Source organism: Rousettus aegyptiacus, unplaced genomic scaffold (assembly GCF_014176215.1).
Source record: "Rousettus aegyptiacus isolate mRouAeg1 unplaced genomic scaffold, mRouAeg1.p scaffold_m13_p_6, whole genome shotgun sequence".
Taxonomy (NCBI): Eukaryota; Metazoa; Chordata; class Mammalia; order Chiroptera; family Pteropodidae; genus Rousettus; species Rousettus aegyptiacus.
The window spans coordinates 16773194-16789409 of record NW_023416309.1 but is presented as its reverse complement, the minus strand read 5'-3'; the positions used below and the strand labels follow the sequence as shown (position 1 = coordinate 16789409).

Here is a 16216-nt window from a genome sequence, read left to right as displayed (position 1 = left end):
CTTGCTCGGGGTCATGGCGATAAACTAGTGGCCTGTGAGTGGAGGGATGGGGACTTGACTTTGACTCTGAGAAGTGATCTCTGTAGTGGGTTGACTAGTCACCCCCCTCCCCCCCACATTCCTCCAAAAATATATTTTTGTCCCAGAACCTGTGAATGTGACCTTATATGGAAAAAAGGTCTTTGCAGATAATTAAGTTCAGAATCTTAAGATGAAATGGTCCTGGACTGCCTGAGTGTGCCTTAAATTTAATGACAAGTGCCCTTATAAGAGAAAAGCAGGGGGAGCTTTGCGACAGACAGGAAAAGACTTTGCGAATACAGAGAGGAGGAGGCTATGTGAATGCAGAGGCAGACAAGACCAGGAATGCCTCCGAGCCCCCAGAAACTGGAAGAGGCAAGCGAGGGTCTTTCTCTAGAGCCTCCGGAGGGAGCATGGCCCCGTGACACCTCGATTTCTGACTTCTGGCCTCCATGATTGTGAGGGAATACATTGCTATTGTTTTAAGGCACTCAGTTTGTGATAATTTGTTATGGCAGCCCCTGGAGACTAATGCAAAGCCTTTCTTGGAAGGGCCTCAGTTGGGCAGGGCCCTGAAAATACCTTTGCCTACTGTGGTTTGTAATGAAGACTGAGGAAGAAAGCAGGGGTGGGGCTAGGGGAGAAGCAAGGTTGGTAGCTTCATGTTGGCCCACGTAGGTCAAAGGCTATGATCTACAACCAGTTTCTTCTGGGCTTCTCTGCAAGGAAAGCTTGATGGAAAGGGGTTAACACAGGGGCAGGGAGTGCAAGTTAGCTTTCAGGAAGGACTTCCTGGTTCTGAAAGTAGTTATATCAAAACTGCTTGCCAAGTGGGGCTATAAAACATGTGGGATTTCCTTACAACCTTTCAGAACAGGAGTGTCACCTCTCATATGGGACAGTTAGGCTGGTTTGAAATTCCAGTTGGGCTGAACTTTGGAGGGCCATGGGGCCATCTGGTCCAGCCCATTCCTTTCAGAGGGGAGGAAACCGAGACCAGATCACACAGCAGGTGCCACTGGTTTTAAAACTGTGGCCAATGGGACGGCCTCCGTCATTCAGAGAGGACAGTGGGCACCACTCAGTGATTTCACCCCAGTATCACTCTCTCCAGCTGGGCTGTGAGGGTCCCTACTGTGAACAGGCCTGCTGCTGCACCTGGGGACCGAGGCCTGATGTGTGACTTATTACGGACTGGCCTTTTCTGCAGGGCCTGAAAACTCAGGTAGCAAGAACCCTGGTTTATGCCTCTGGCCTGGTTCTACTTAGCATTCGACCAGGGATTGCTGTTCACTTGGTCCTGTGCTGGTCTGAGGGTACAGATGAACCAGCCTGTCCCTGTCCCTGTCCCTTAGCAAGCTGGCACTCACTGAGTGTTGGCCGAGTGCTCAGGACAGCTGCAGACATCCCGTGGATGGGGCGGGGCTACCAGCAGCCCACAGGAGGCTCTTGCAGGGACACTTACTTAGTCAGCAGTGGACAGTGGGCTCTAAGCTCCCATAGGGGCTGCAGCCACTTGACTCTTCCCATCCTCAAGCAGAGTGGACTCATGATCAGAGCAGAAATGAGATGAGGACAGGAGTTGTTCGGGGACCACAGTCCCTGAGACAGGAGTGGGATCTGTCTAGTCTGGTGATACCTTTACTTCTGTCTTCTTAAAGCTAACAGTTAATGAGTGCTTCCTATGTGCTGGGTGCTGGGCTGAATTTTCTAGACATTCTCTCATATAATCCTCCAGCAACCCTGAGAGGCAGCACCATTATGGCCCCATTCTCCACTGCGGTTCACAGAGGTTAGGGAACGTGCAAGGAGATGAGAAGCCTCACTCTTTCTCTTCTTGCCAGACTTCTTGGTACCTCCCTGTCTCAAGTGTTCATCCTTGGTAGAAGGACATCTGTAAGAGAGGTGGGCTATTTGGAATGCGTTGCTTGCTCATTGGTTTAGTCACTTAGTCACTCACCTAACATTCTTAGGCATATGGGGGTCCTCTGATTCTCCTCAAAGTTCCACTTAGAGGAGCAAGGGCCCTGGATTGGGGACCAGCCTCCAGGGCAGGGGCCCTGGGCTCCCCGAGGGAGGGGCCACCCTCTGTGGGAAGGGAGGGAGCAGACCTGAAGTGGCATAAGGAGCCAAAGCCAGGTCCTCATCGCTACCTCTGGAGCTTTAGGAAGGCAGGAATGGAGCTCCCATCGCTGTCCTTCAGAAACACGTTTCGTTTTATTTATTTATTTTTTAAGGAGAGGATATGTCAGAGCGTGAGAACTCTTGTTTCTGATGAGAGAAGGCAGCTCATCATAGAGGGAGCACTGGCCTGAGAGTCTGGAGAACTGGGTCACAGCTGCTGACCGATGGCTAAGACGCTGTGTGACCTTGTGGGAGTGATAGTCTGTCTCTCCGCCTCAGATTCCCATCTGCAAAATAAGGGGGTTGGGCATGAACAGCACCTATCTGCTTAGTCTGTGGGTCCACAAGACGATTTTAGGTGGTTCTGGGGGAACATTTTAAAATTTAATACATATACATTAAGTGCATATTAAAGAAAATCATTAATACCTCAAATCTGTGATTTCATAGATATTGATTAGGTTAGGTCAGGACCATATTTATTTTAGTAAGGAATGTCTGTCAGTTTAAAGAGTGGCGCCTCCTGGTCAGGTGCAGGCACATAACGGGTCTTTGTATCTGCTGATTTTAAAGAAAGAACAGGGATTCTTATGTATTAATAGCGCTTTTCAGTTTTCAAAGGAGTTTCCCCATTTCTTGGGGTCCTCTGAATGACCATCGGGCAGTGTTACCATTTCTGTTTCACAGCAGGGTCACCCGAGGCCCAGAGAGGGAAGTGGTCTGTCCAAGGTCACACAGCTCCCAGTGGCAGAGTGCCTCACCCGGCACGTGCCCTTTATCAGTCGCACCAGCCCAGCCTCGGGGAGAGCACGTCCTCGCACAACTGGTAGCTTCAGCACCAGGGTTTTATTGCGATGTTGGTTCGTTGTGTGCATCTTCTCTTATCCTGATTATCTTAAAGCAGAGGAGAAGGGGTTCGAGGGTGACAGATGACTCTCTCTCTCCCTTCCTCCAAGCCTCTTCCCCAAGCACAGGGAGCAGAAGCGTGTCCTAAAGCCCTCCAGTCCTGCTTCCTAGCAGGCTCTCTTGGATGTATAATAGGTAGGTTCCTGGCACAGTCTATATTTAGCTCCAGTCAGCAGTTAGTGAAACATCTGGTTAGGGCATTAGTTCCAGGCCAGAGGAGGCCGCCTGTCCCAGGCCTCTGGTGAGCGGGCCCCACTGTGGCCACAGAGTCTTCCCAGAACAAAGGGAGACTCAGAACTGTAATCAGAGCTTCTCTCGGGAGAAATGGAACTTGGATCTTACTTACTTTCTCAACATTTTTATTGTAAAAAAGTTTAAAACATAGAAAAGGCAAAAGAATGATACAGTGAACACTCATATGCCCAGCAACCAGAATCAATAATTTTAACACTTGGCCATGTCAGCGTAAGTTGCAGACATCATAACAGTTCACCCCAAATATCCCAGGATGCATCTCCTAAAAAAGAAAACATTCTTGGCTATAGCCATACCATTATCATACCTAAGAAAATACCAAGTTTATATTAAAACTTCTGCGATTATCTCTAATAATGCACTTAAAAAAAAATCAGGATACAGCATGATAGCTCATGCATTGCATTGGATCTCATTTTAACAAAAACATGAGAGGTGACCCCTAAAGCCCTGAATGTTCTAGAGTCCTGGGGAAGATGGTCACGTGTTACTTGCCTGCATTTGCGTGATCCACTAAGACCTACTGGGCCCTTGCCCTCTCCTTGCTTAGAGAAATTCAGAAAGTGGGTAGAGAAAGGCTTGCTGGACTTGGAAAGCAGTGTGGACCTGTGGGGGCCCCTGTGTAAGCCGGCTTCCTTTTGGAAGAAGAGCCGCTTGGTGGCTTGATGCCAGACCTGGGACTCGCTGAGTGCCCATCCTTAATCACCAGCTGCACGTGCTGAGCCCCGTGCCAAGTGCTGTGGGGGAGGGAGTGCTCTAAAGAGCTGGGGGTCCAGGGTCTGCTGGGGGGAGACCCAACATGCCCTGGTGTTGCTGGGTCACGGATGTTGTGTTTGCCAACAACCAGTGTGTAGGAGGCTTTTGGGAAGTCAGTGTGCCCAGGGGCGTGTGCGGTGGAGCCTCTTTGTTGCTTGGCTCCTATGCTTGAAGTATGGCTGGGGTGGGACCGGGGGAGTCCCCTTCTTTCATGCAGGATGGGACATACTAAATCAGTAGTTCCTAATCGAGCTGAGATAGTGGAAATGAACTTTTTTTGGTAAGTTTTAAACTCACAAAAAAGTTGAAAGAAAAGGTCAAAGAACACCTGCATGCCTTTGCGTTACCAATTGTCAACATCTTGTCTTAATCTCTATTTCTCCCTCTCAATAAATACATTTCTTGTATTCATTGCCAACCCAGCTGAAAAGAAGCTGCGGCCATTGGGATCTTATTCTTAGATACTCTGGCATTCGGCTTTCCAAAACGGGCATTCTCCCACACACTGCCATTGTTCTGAAAAATAATCTCCATTAAATAAATCACCATTGATGCAGTCTACCAGATTTCTCCAGTTGTTTTCCAAATGTTTTTTGTGGGATATTTTACCCAATCCAGGATGCAGCCTAGGTTCACACATTGTTTTGGCCATGACATATCTCCTTGACCTTTCCTAGTATAGACTGTCCTCACTGCTTTTGATTTCCTTGAAGCCTTCAGGCCAGTTGATCTGCAGAACATCAGAGTTCTGTATTTGTTTCCTCGTTTCCTCATAATTAGGTTCGGGCCACACATTTTCTGCATGAGTCCCGCACACGGGATGTGCCAGGAGGTATAGGATGCCACGTTAAGAGACGCATGATGTCCTGACACCCCGCTGCTGGCCATGCCAAGCTTGACCACCAGCCCTCTCCATTGTAAATGTGCAACATTGTAAATGTGACAACAAATTTGTGAGCTGTGGGGTGACATTGGGGCTGTGTGAATACCCTGGTGAAAGAATGTTTGAAAGCAAATCTGAATGTGTAACTCCTCTGCTTACATTATTTTAGTGATTTCTCTGTTCTAATTTCAAAATTTATTGAGGCTGCCTACTTCTTGCCACCATTACGTGCCGGCCCTGATCCAGGCTACTGTCACCTCGAATCTGGGTTACTGCAGTGGATTCCTGACTGCTCTCCCCTCTGGCTTCCAACCCCGAGTCTGTTCTCAGCACAGCAGTCAGTAACTCATTTAAAAATCGAAGTCGGATCAGATCACTGCCCTGCAAACTTGTAGTATCTCCCACCTACTCAGAACAAAAGTCAGAGTCCTCACATGGCTTAAAAACTCCTCCCCTCATCTGCCTTGCCCTGCACCTCATCTATACCCACCTGCTCTATCATGCTGTAGCAGCTATTCCTTGAACTCAAGGTCTCAGTAGCTTGGACATTTGTCCATATATCTATGTGGATGGTAGAGATCCCGCCCCTACTTAAGTCTTTGTGATTAAAAATGACAGCTCCACCACTGGCTTCCCTGGCTTCCTTTCCTGTTTTGTTTTTGTTTCGTTTTGTTTTGTTTTCTCAATAATACTTGTAACCATGACATACTATGTGTGTTTCTTATTTGTCTCTTCCCAACTAGAATGTGAGTGCCACCAAAGTTGGAGCTCTTGTGTTTGGTTTAATGCTGTGACTATATTCCCCACCCCCTTCCTAAAACAGCTGCTTCAGGGATCTGTGGCAGGGGGGAGGGGGTCTGTAAAGCCAAAACCATTTTCATGAGAATACTAAGATGTTATGTGCCTTTCCCACCCTCATTCTCTCAGCAGTGTACAGTGCAGTATTTTAGGGGCTCAGGAGAGTGATGTGACAACAGATTGATTGAGGAGCAGCTATGAGAATCCAGCTGTCTTCTCATTGGCCAGATGTTAATCTTTGCAAAGATGTAAAGCCCATGCCTCTCTTCTCAATTTTTTTTTTTTGTTATTTTTAAATAAAAAATATGCTATTTATGTTAACATGCGACTATTATTTCTAAATGAGCTAAATATTTAAAATATATGTTTTAATTTCTTAGATAATAAACAGTAAATAATTGATAGCTACAATCCATGAAAACAAAAGTTCTATTCTAGGGTCCTCAAAATGTTTGAAGAGTCAAAAGGAGTATAGAGATCAAAAACTTTGAGGATAACTGACTTAAACAACTTCTCAGTAAAGGGATGTTAATGAATGAATGAAATTTTGGTTTAACCCGAGCCCTGGTCTGGCTTCTGTGAGCTTCCCTGGCCTCCTCCCATCCCCCATCCACCTGTCCTTGGCTCCAGCTATGTTGACCTGCTGTCCCGGAAGCCCCTTCATGGGTATCGGAAACCCTCGTCCACTTCATAAATTCTTGCTTGTCCATTACATGCATTAAATGGACTCAGTTCAAACATCACTTCCTCCAAGGAGCCTCCTTGATCACCCCTCTTGCCCATGATTTAGGATGTTTTCCTCTCTGGCCCCTCTGTATACTCAATTACCTCTACACTAGTGCTTCTCTATCTCTTCTGCATTTGTTGGTGCACTGATGTGTCTTACAAGACTGAGCTCCTTGAAGGCAGGAACTAGGTCTTATCCTTTTATTCCCAGTGCCAGGTGCATACTAGGCACTTAATAAATGTATGTTGAATCAGTGAATGCTGCCTTGGAATTCAGAACGGGAACTCCCCTTCCTCTGAATTATGCTTGGACCAAAGTGCCTCTAAAGAGGAAATGGTTTGTGGCATCTAATTGGAGCATTGCATCAGTATTACATATTTACCGGGCAAGGGGGAGTTCCTTTACTGAGTGTCAGGTTTCATGGCATCTTGCTTGAAGAGCACTGTGGTCCATTAGGACACTGTGAATTGGCACAGGCCCTAACCACTTTCCATATGGCTCCTGTTGGAAGAGAGTGATCTGGGAGCTGAGCCATCAAAGTTCCTGTGAAATTATAGGACTAATGCATTTGCATATGTGCACAGACTGAAGTCACTGGATTCAAAGATGGTTTGTGTGTCGCTGGGTCTTTGCCACCATGCTGTGCATGTAGCAGGTAATAAATACCCAGAATTATCTGTTCAGTGGACATAGTTAATACTATAACTATCAGTACCAGTGAGGGCTTCTCACTGTTGATTTCACAGATGATCTGAGTGAAAAGAGATCCTTATAGCTGTGGTGGTCCAGGAAGGCTTACTGGGGGGAGCTAAGCTTCGGAGATGGTTATTAGCTCCTTTTGGCTTTATTATTTCCAAAACAGTGGTTGGTCTCCTTTCCATGGCTGCCTGCCGTGGGAGGCAGTGCTGGAGATATGTACCTTGACTGATACCTCTGTCCCCTGTCAGGCCTCTCTCCTGCAGAAGTGTGTCACCCCTGGACCAGGTGGGCAAGCAGGCATGGACCCATGGAGAACTCAGGCGAGGATGAGACATCGGGCTGCCCACAATCTACTAACGGCTGGGTTCTAGGAGGGGCATGATTTTCGTAGACTCCTGGTGCAGCGAAGGGACTCCAGGAATTGTCAAAGCCATCTCCCTCCATTTTGGGGTAGGAAAACTGAGCCCCAGAGAGGGGAAGGGACTTGCCCAAGGTTGCACGGAAGCTAGTGACAGAGCTGGGATTAAAGTCCAGAGCTCCCATGCCTCTACTCAGTGTTCCTCATGTGCGATGCTGCCTCCTTTTCCCCTTTATCCTTGACCTCTGTGGAGTCGTGAGCTCTTAGAGTGGGTCTGCTTATATTTTTTAAGGCCCTGCACATGCCAGGCATTGGCACTTGTAATCTGATTGCCTCCTCTGTCCTCCAACCCTAGCTTACTAGCAAAGGGCTCAGTTCAAATGTGGGATTTTGCGCAAAGGGGAAAGAACAAACCAAGGGTGTATATGTATGTGTGTGTATATATATATATATATATATATATATATATATATATAGCAATTTAATTAATTTTTTCTTAGATATAAAACTACATCTAACATTAAAAACAAGTAGCATGAGACAGTAAGTCCTATCATTGCCAAAATTGTATAGAGGCAGCCCTTAATTTATATATGCTCAACTCAGCCAGGTGTCCCCTGGGGAATGGCCCTCCTGGCTGTGAGGCTTTACCACCTTCTGTACCTGCTGCTGGAATTTCCTTCATCTCTTCATTCCGCCTCCCCCCACCCCCCCCCCCACCCGCCCACCGCCCCGCCTCATGGCCTCTCCCCCTCTGCCTGTTCCCTTTCGGGTGGCTCCCTCCTTTATTGTGACTTCTCCTCTCAGCAGCCCAGAAGGCCAGGGAGAGGGAAGATCCCTGGGGACCCCATCTTCCTTCCCCCTTCTCTGAAATTCCTGTTGTCCTCACTTCCGGTCTCATGAGATAACTCCCACATTATCTCTGGGAAATACCCCGGGCCAGGGGAAGACTGGGACATGCCTGGTTCAGTTCCTGGTGAACAAACATGGGTTTTGAAAGGCTGCTGGGATCTGAACCGGAAGCCATTGTGTGGGACAAAGCCCCCTTGTCACCTCTGTGAACCGGCATCCCCTTTTAAAGTGTCTGAGGGGAGGGACAACCTGGGCCATCTTACCCATTCCTGCCAGTGGCATGCAGCCATGAGTATTGGAGCCTTAGCCAACTGGGCCAGAGGAAGAAGGGAGAGAGGTGACTAGCAGTGGTTTGGCACAGGGTGTACTCTTGAGTGTATAGGATGCAGGGGCAGGGGGTGTACGCCAGCGGGAAACACCCCCATCCCAACCCTGCGTAGCTCTTCATCCCTAGAGTCCCCAAGCCAATATCCCAGAATCGCAGTCTGCATTCTCCATTCTTAGCCTCTCTGTTAGAGCTCGAACCCTAGGCCTAGGGAGCGGCCTGTGGTAGCCTGAGCAGGAAGTCCCCACAGCCAGAGCTACATGCCTTGGGTATATTCTGGAGAGGACTGGCTTCTGTTCTGATTGGCCTTTGGCTAATGAATCAGCCTGGCCTGAGGGCTGGCTTGGGGCCCACCTAGGGCTGAGATCTGGGAAGATAATTACCCTGACACCACAGGAACACTGCCCCGGGAGGCAGGCTTCGATTCTGGGTTCAGACATGTGGAAGGTAGAGGAGAGAAAGAGAGGTTTAGAAAAGGAGAGGGAAGAAAGCCAGGGAGAGGAGTGTGTTGGGTAGAGGTGATTTGCTCTTGACTCCCCTTTTTCCCTATTTCCACAGTTTTCAGATTAACCACGAGCTACTCTTATTCTTTAGCCTTGGAAGGCTCTGTTGTAGAATGGGATCACCAGCATTTGTTCTTTGGGCTTATAGTCATCTGAAGTAATATCACTTCTCAGATTTATTTCTCCAATAGATGTATTGAGCCAGTCCCTGTGCTGATGGAGGGTCTAGGGGTGTGAAGTCTAACTCCGTGTATCCTTCAAGGCTCGGCTCTGATGGGCCTTCTCTGATTTCCCAGGAGGAAATAGCTGCTCTGCCTCTTGTCTCAGAATATCCTTATTAGTTATTTTTACACCACTTCCCACCTGCCTGTCCCCGAACTTCCCAAGGAGAGTCCAGGCTTGGTCAGGGCTTTGTACGTTTGTAGGGGTCTTGGTTAGAAAGTCCACCAAGCCTTGTCCGGGTTGAGTAGCTGGGACTTGCAAACCTCCCCAGCTTAGCTCTTTCACAGCCTGGAATGTGCTGTGTGTGTGGAGGGAGTCTTTTAATTTTTTATTTTGCCACAGGAATGTGGAAGATCATCTAGGGTGAGAGAGGAAGTGACAAGATAGACCTCTAAGACACTTCACAATGTAGAGAACAGACCACATGTGGGAGTCTTAAATGTCTCTGTTGGTGTCAGGAGGGTAGCAAAACAGACTGGTGTGCCCACTTTGGCTCTTTGATTTGTTTTCCAAAGGCCATGTTTTCCAGGCCTGGAGGATTTGCGCAGGCAGGCCTGGGAAATACTTTCAGAAGCCTCTCCCCATCTCTGCCTAGATAGCTGTGGAAAAGCTTGAGAGAAGTGGAGAGACCACTGTTACTAGAGAAGTCATAATAATGAAGACATAAATAAAGGAGTAAACCGTGCTCGTGGGCAGGAAGACCTCATGAAGACATTGGTTCTGCCCAAAGAAATCTATGGGTTCCCTGCGGTTCCAGTCAAACCTCAGCAGAGTTTTGTTTGTTTGTTCGTTTGTGTGGTGGAATTCTGTAAGATGATTCTAAAATGTATATGGAAGAGTCAACATCCAAGAACATCCAGGACACTTCTGAAGAAGACAGGAGAGAGGGACTTGGCCTACCAGATGCCAAAATGTATTCTAAAGCTATAGTCACTATAATAGAGATATTTGTTTAGGGGTAAATGACTGATGGAAATAGGAAGCCAGAAACAGATCTGGACATATGTGGGATCTCAGCGGGGTCGTAGCCGATCAGTGGGAACAGGAGAACTGGTTAATAAATGGTGCTTACTACATTACAAACAAAAGCAGGCTGTGTCAGAGAATGTCATGGGTCAGGGATCGCATTTAACCAAGTTCTCTACACTTGATCTCCAGTTTTTAAAAAAGTCCAGGGTCAAGAGAGCAAAGTACCAGTGACAAAGACCAGGGACCGGCTCCTTTGTTGGCAGTGGGAGGCAGCCTCTGCTGCTTTCTCAAGGACTGGCTTTGATTTGGGGATCAAGGCCCCTTATTCATCAAGCACAGGCTACCTGAATTTGGACTGGAACCAGGTCTATAGAATCAGGGTCCAGGGTTCCCAGAGTTTAGAGTACTGCCAGGTAGTCCTGGATGTGGATCTGGCATTCTCCAGGGAGAGCGAATGGATCCTACATCAGTTTGGGTTGGGGGCATTGCCAGGGCCCTTCTGGATCTGGCCTGTCCTGGTTTCCTTATGGGAAAGAGGGGTGGGTCAACAGGAACTGAGCTTTCTTAGGGAAAGTGGGAGGAGAGATTCTTTTCTCCCAAATGAAGTCAGTGAATATTAATTGAACCTCCTCTAGCTAGTGGCAGGATGATTAGGGCACATGATTTTTTAAATAAGGATGGAAAAAAAGGAACAATGTGTGAGTGGTAAGGGACAACATCCAGTGAAATGTTCTAGAGCTGTGCTGTCCTAGATTTCAGAATCTCCAAGGCCCTAGAGTTTAGCTAGTTCCCACATCCTTTCGAACTAGAAACTCACAAAAGTACTTTGTTTGAGCCCGGCACAGAACCCGGGAGCCTCAAGTGCCTCATGAGATAGTTCCAGAATGAAATAGTTCTTGGAGCCTTCCATGAAACATGGCTCCTCCAGGAAGCCCATCCTGAATTTCTGACAATTCTTTTCTCTCCCTCACTTTCATTCGAATTCCCAGAGCCCTCTGTATATCTCCATGGCAGGAACTGCAGCTTGCTTCCTATGAACTGGGGGTTCTATACTTCTTTTGTGCAAGGAACATTTCAGCTGGAAGGTAACAAAAGTAAAAATGGGACTTTTTTCTCCACCCCCAGTTGAAAGATCTCCTCTCCCCCAATGCCATCCATAGGACCATAAAAGTCATTTCCAGCCTCTCTCAATTTCCCCTTCCCCAGTCTTACTCCATATCTAGTCCTGTGACCCCTTGTGAACTCAGGGCCTGGAATACAGTAGGTGCTGGGTTTGTGCCTTTTGGAGTGAAAATGGGCCTTGCAGTTCCTCTCTAAGTGCAGACTTGCCCCAGCTGGGGGTGAGTCAGTCTGGGGAAGGGACCAGTGAGCAGATGCTTCCTGAAGGAGGAGACACAGGTGCTGGGATGCCTCACAGGGCCTCCTGCTTCCCAGCAGCTGCGTGGAGCTGGGCCTCTCCCTGCAGAGGAGGAAGCTGGGTCCCAGGCTGCAGGGATCAGAAGGGACTTTCAAGTCCCTTTCTTGCTGGGTTCAATAGGGCTCCTGTGCAGCTTGTTGAAGCCTCCACGTGGCTGTCAAAGCCAGCAGCATGTTCTTTCCCTGTTTGGCCCCAAATGGGCATGGCTGTGTGCCCCCTGCCCTCAGCCCTGTTTAGCTGAAGCTGTCTTGCTTGACAAATAGGCCATTTGCTTCCAGCGCTGTAGCTGGAGCGGTTGGCCGCCTGGTGAAAGACTATAATTACCAGAGAAGAGTGGATGGGATTGCACACTGACATTGGCAGTTAATTTTATATTCAGATGGACACATAAACTGATGTCATCAGAGATGTAAATATTATTTGGAAACCTTGATGTTCTTGGGAGGGGTTATGTTGGCCTCTTCCCATGTCCACTGCCCCTCAGACATTTGAACGAGGAGCCCAGATCAGCCTGTGCTGTGTGGGGAGCAACCTTGGGGGCTGCCAGGTTTCTCTAAGGGCTGGGGTGACAACACTTCTGGCTGGACCAGGAGAAATCCGCCTGTGACGGCTGGGTATACAGTGAGGGTTATGTGTGTGTGTGTGGGGGGGGGGTAGTCAGGAGACTTGGGTTTGCATTTGCCATGGTAGCTTTTCCTATGGCTTTAGTGGCCTAGACATGTCTCGAGGCTCACCAGCAACGAGAATGCGATGCTTTGCAGCAGGAGGGAGATCAAACCAAAGGAAGTTTTGTTTCCTGCCGGCAAGGCTGTTCTGGAATGGGCCTTGCAGCTCTGGGAAGCTTGTAAAAATACAATAAGCCACTGACTGCCTTTATGGAGAGGGCTGGGATCAGTTCTGCTCGGAAATGGGACTAGTGACAGGTCTGGTGTTTTGGAGATGGTTTCCAAAGCAGGGTACTACCCCAGAAACATAGCTTCAAATGGGGAATGATGGAGGGGGCCAGCTAGGGCCTGGCTCCATCCTGCCAGATAGGTTTTTTTTTTTTTTTTTTTTTTTTTTTGTTTACAGTAGTAAACAGAAATCTCAAAAATATATGAATGAATACTGAAAATGTTAAGATGTTCTCTTATTAGTTCAGTGACAGCATGAGAATTACACTTTTCATCAAGATAGAAGATGAGACCCAACTTTGTAGCCTTCAAGTATACCTCATTCTTGCATATTTAATTTACTTCCTGCCTGGCTCTAAAGACTTCACTTCTCTGTGGGGTTCTTCTTGAACCATAATCCTCAGCTTTGAGGTGGAGAGATCTCTGGACTCTGTTTGGTTTAGGGTTAGGGTTCAATGAGTGATTTCTTCTAAGTACAGTAATTCAGAAGGGGTGGATTTGACTTTTCAAAGCTGCTTGCCCTTGTTTTCAGAGGACCCTCGGGGCTTAGGCCAGCCTTGAACAATGATTTCACCATGTTCTGGGTTTTGGAGCCTGAACTGACAGGACAGCCGCCTCTGATTAATCTTTTTTTTTTTTTTAATCAAAGGTAGACTTTGTTCCCATGATCACCATTTTCCTGTAGACAGGTGTGTGTGTGAGTGCGCGCGCGCGCGCGCGTGCATGCGTGTGTGTGTGTGTGTGTGTATTCTGCCTTATAAATTTTAAAATTTACCCAAGTGGCTAATTTTGATGACATCATTTCATTCACAGTTTTCCTGATAAGGCCAACTTGTTAATAAGTAGCTTACAGCAGAGTTTGTCAATGCCTTTAGAACCTCCTGGCCCAGTGTGTTGGAAAGACATCCCTTTTAGACTGGGTCTCAGTAATCCCAGATAATCTTTTCAAACCAAAGGAATGGTATTTAGCTTTGAAATACAGCAGATTGCTGGATCTAAGGGTGAGGGAGATGACTTCCTGGTAATCCTCTGTTATCAGATGTTTCCTAAGTAAGCTTGGTCTGTTTGACTTTTGGCATCTTTGTCATTTGTCAAAGCTTAGGGGAAGCAGGCACTTTCCTTTACCCAGGACAATCTTAATGGTCTTTAGAAGGAAGACAAGAGAATCTCCTTGGAGGACATGCTATAGCCAGTTTAAGGCCAGGGTAGACCAATGAGTAACTGGAGGGGCAGCCTCTTTAGTGTTCCGGATGTCGACTCAAGGGTAGCTATGCTCATGGCGTATCTTGCCAACATCTTGTCTGTATTATTCCTCATTTCCTTTTTAGTCAGGCCTTAGCAGGCAGCAGCATGGCTTTCGGTTATTCTCCCACATTGCTTTATGCTCAATGGAGAAGTCAAGTTTATCTAAAGAATTGCCTCTGCTCTTGGGAATGTGTGGCTTGGAAAGTCAGAATCCTTAGCCAGGCAGGAGACTAGGTAGACAGCATCAGGCGCAAACCCGAGGGGGTCTGATGGGAAGCCTGGCTTGCATCCATTCAACAGTCGTTGGTTATAAAGGCCATTTGCAATTACTAAATGTTAGGACTCTTCTGGGTGCTGGAGATGCCTGAAGCAGTGGAAAAATCCCTTCTGGCATGGAGCTTATTTTTTTGTGGGGAAGACAAACAATTAAAAAAGAAAAAGAAAAAAGTACATTAAATGCTGGTAAGTGCAAAGGAGAAAAATAAAATGAAGAAATAGGATTAGCAGTTCCAAGGGAGAGGGACTTTCTACTTTTAAATAAGATGACCTGGAAAGGGCTCTCTTTGCAGGTGACACCTGAGCAAAGGCAGGAAGGATGTGAAGGGGTGAGCAGTGTGGATGTCAAGAGAAAGAGCATTCCAGGCTAGGGGACAGGCTGTGCAAAGGCCCAGGTTCTCTGACCCTCTAACCAGTGGCATTTCCCCTGACTCGCCAGTACTTTTCTCTGAAGCAGCATTTCCAGATTGGGTCTGTATTAGTTTGCCAGGGCTGCCATAACAAAGTGCCACTGGGTGGCTTAAATAACAGACATTTATTGTCATAGTTCTCTAGAGGTTAGAAGTCTAAAATTAAGGTATTGGCAGAATTGGTTTCTTCTGAGGCCTCTCTTTGGTTTGTAGACAGCTACCTTCCCCCTGTGTCTTTACATGGTCTTCCCTTTGTGTATGTCTGTGTCCTAATCTCTTCTTATAAGTACACCAGTCACATTGGATTACTGCCCACCCGTATGACCTCATTTTAACTTAATTACCTCTTTAAAGGCTCTATCTCCAAATAGAGTCACATTCTGAGGTACTGAGGGTTAGGACTTTAACATATGAATTTTAGGGGAATACAATTCAGCCCCTAACAGGTTTCCTCATGTAGAGTAATCTGGGGTGAGCCCCCCCCCCCCAAGGCAGGCACCATAGCCCCCAGATGAAGCCTTTGTAGGAAAATCAAGTGACAGGCAGTCCTTCCCTTCTCTCACTCTCTGCTTTCTTGCTGCAGCTGATCGGGTCCCTGGTCCTGTCTGTGGGGATCTACGCAGAAGTCGAGCGGCAGAAATACAAAACCCTTGAAAGTGCCTTTCTGGCCCCGGCCATCATCCTCATCCTCCTTGGGGTCATCATGTTCATTGTCTCCTTCATTGGTGTGCTGGCTTCCCTCCGCGACAACTTGTGCCTTCTTCAAGTGGTAAGTCAGCCTCGTGCACCCCTCAGCTGGTGGGCAGGGGTCTTTGGAGTCCCCTAGATTGCTTGGGAGATTACCCCATGGCCCTCAGACCACCCAGTTTTTTCAGTCCTTCCTTGCCTCAAACCTGTTCTTCTAGAGAGTTTCCTGGATCGGCCTGTCTTTCTACGTTGGCCCAAGAGAGTGCCCAGGCCACTTCCACTTCTGTGCATAAAGGCCGATTTCAATACTATTCTTACTTACTTAAACCCTGTGTTGGAGGTAGGAGAAATCACACTCAAATTAGAGCAAGTAAAACCAAAAAAGTTGTTGATGGTGAGTCCTTAGGTCAGGTAAGCAGCAGACCCACACCCAGGTGCCAGGTTGTAGACAGCACCCCTGGGCTCTCTCTCCCGCCACCTCCCAGCTGAATGCCCAGCATTGTCCTCAGTCTCTCTTTGTGATGGTCACCAGTAGCCTCAGGCCAAGAGAGTCCTTGTGGCTCTTGATCCAGGGACTCTTTCCTGGTAACTCTGGCCAAAGTCCCAGGACTCTGAAGGGCCTGCTTGGGCTAGGTACCTGCCCTGCCCTGGGGCCAAGGGGTGAGGTTAGCCCCACCTACCCCCTTACTGTGGAGATCCCCAAAGCTATGGGTACCGGGTAGGCAGATCCATTTGCTCTGTACCCACATGTGTGTTCAGCCTTATCATCTCCCTCATATGGGAAGCCCCTAAAAGCCCCTGCAGCAGGGCCTTGGTGCTGCCTGAGGCTGGAAGTTGCTGACATTAGTTTGGACAATGCCTGTTCTTCAGTAAAAGGTAGGGGTGCAGTG

The 16216-nt window shown here is 47.7% G+C and overlaps 1 protein-coding gene across 2 annotated transcripts in view; it reads left to right on the top strand.

Moving 5' to 3' along the window:
• The window catches only part of TSPAN15 (tetraspanin 15), a 47451-nt gene that overhangs the window by 8385 nt on the left and 22850 nt on the right, over positions 1-16216 (top strand). For both annotated transcript variants that reach the window (XM_016133085.2, XM_036222931.1), the window contains exon 2: positions 15223-15408. In XM_016133085.2, coding sequence (XP_015988571.2) covers positions 15223-15408 — 186 coding nt within the window. The remainder of the gene's footprint in view (positions 1-15222; positions 15409-16216) is intronic.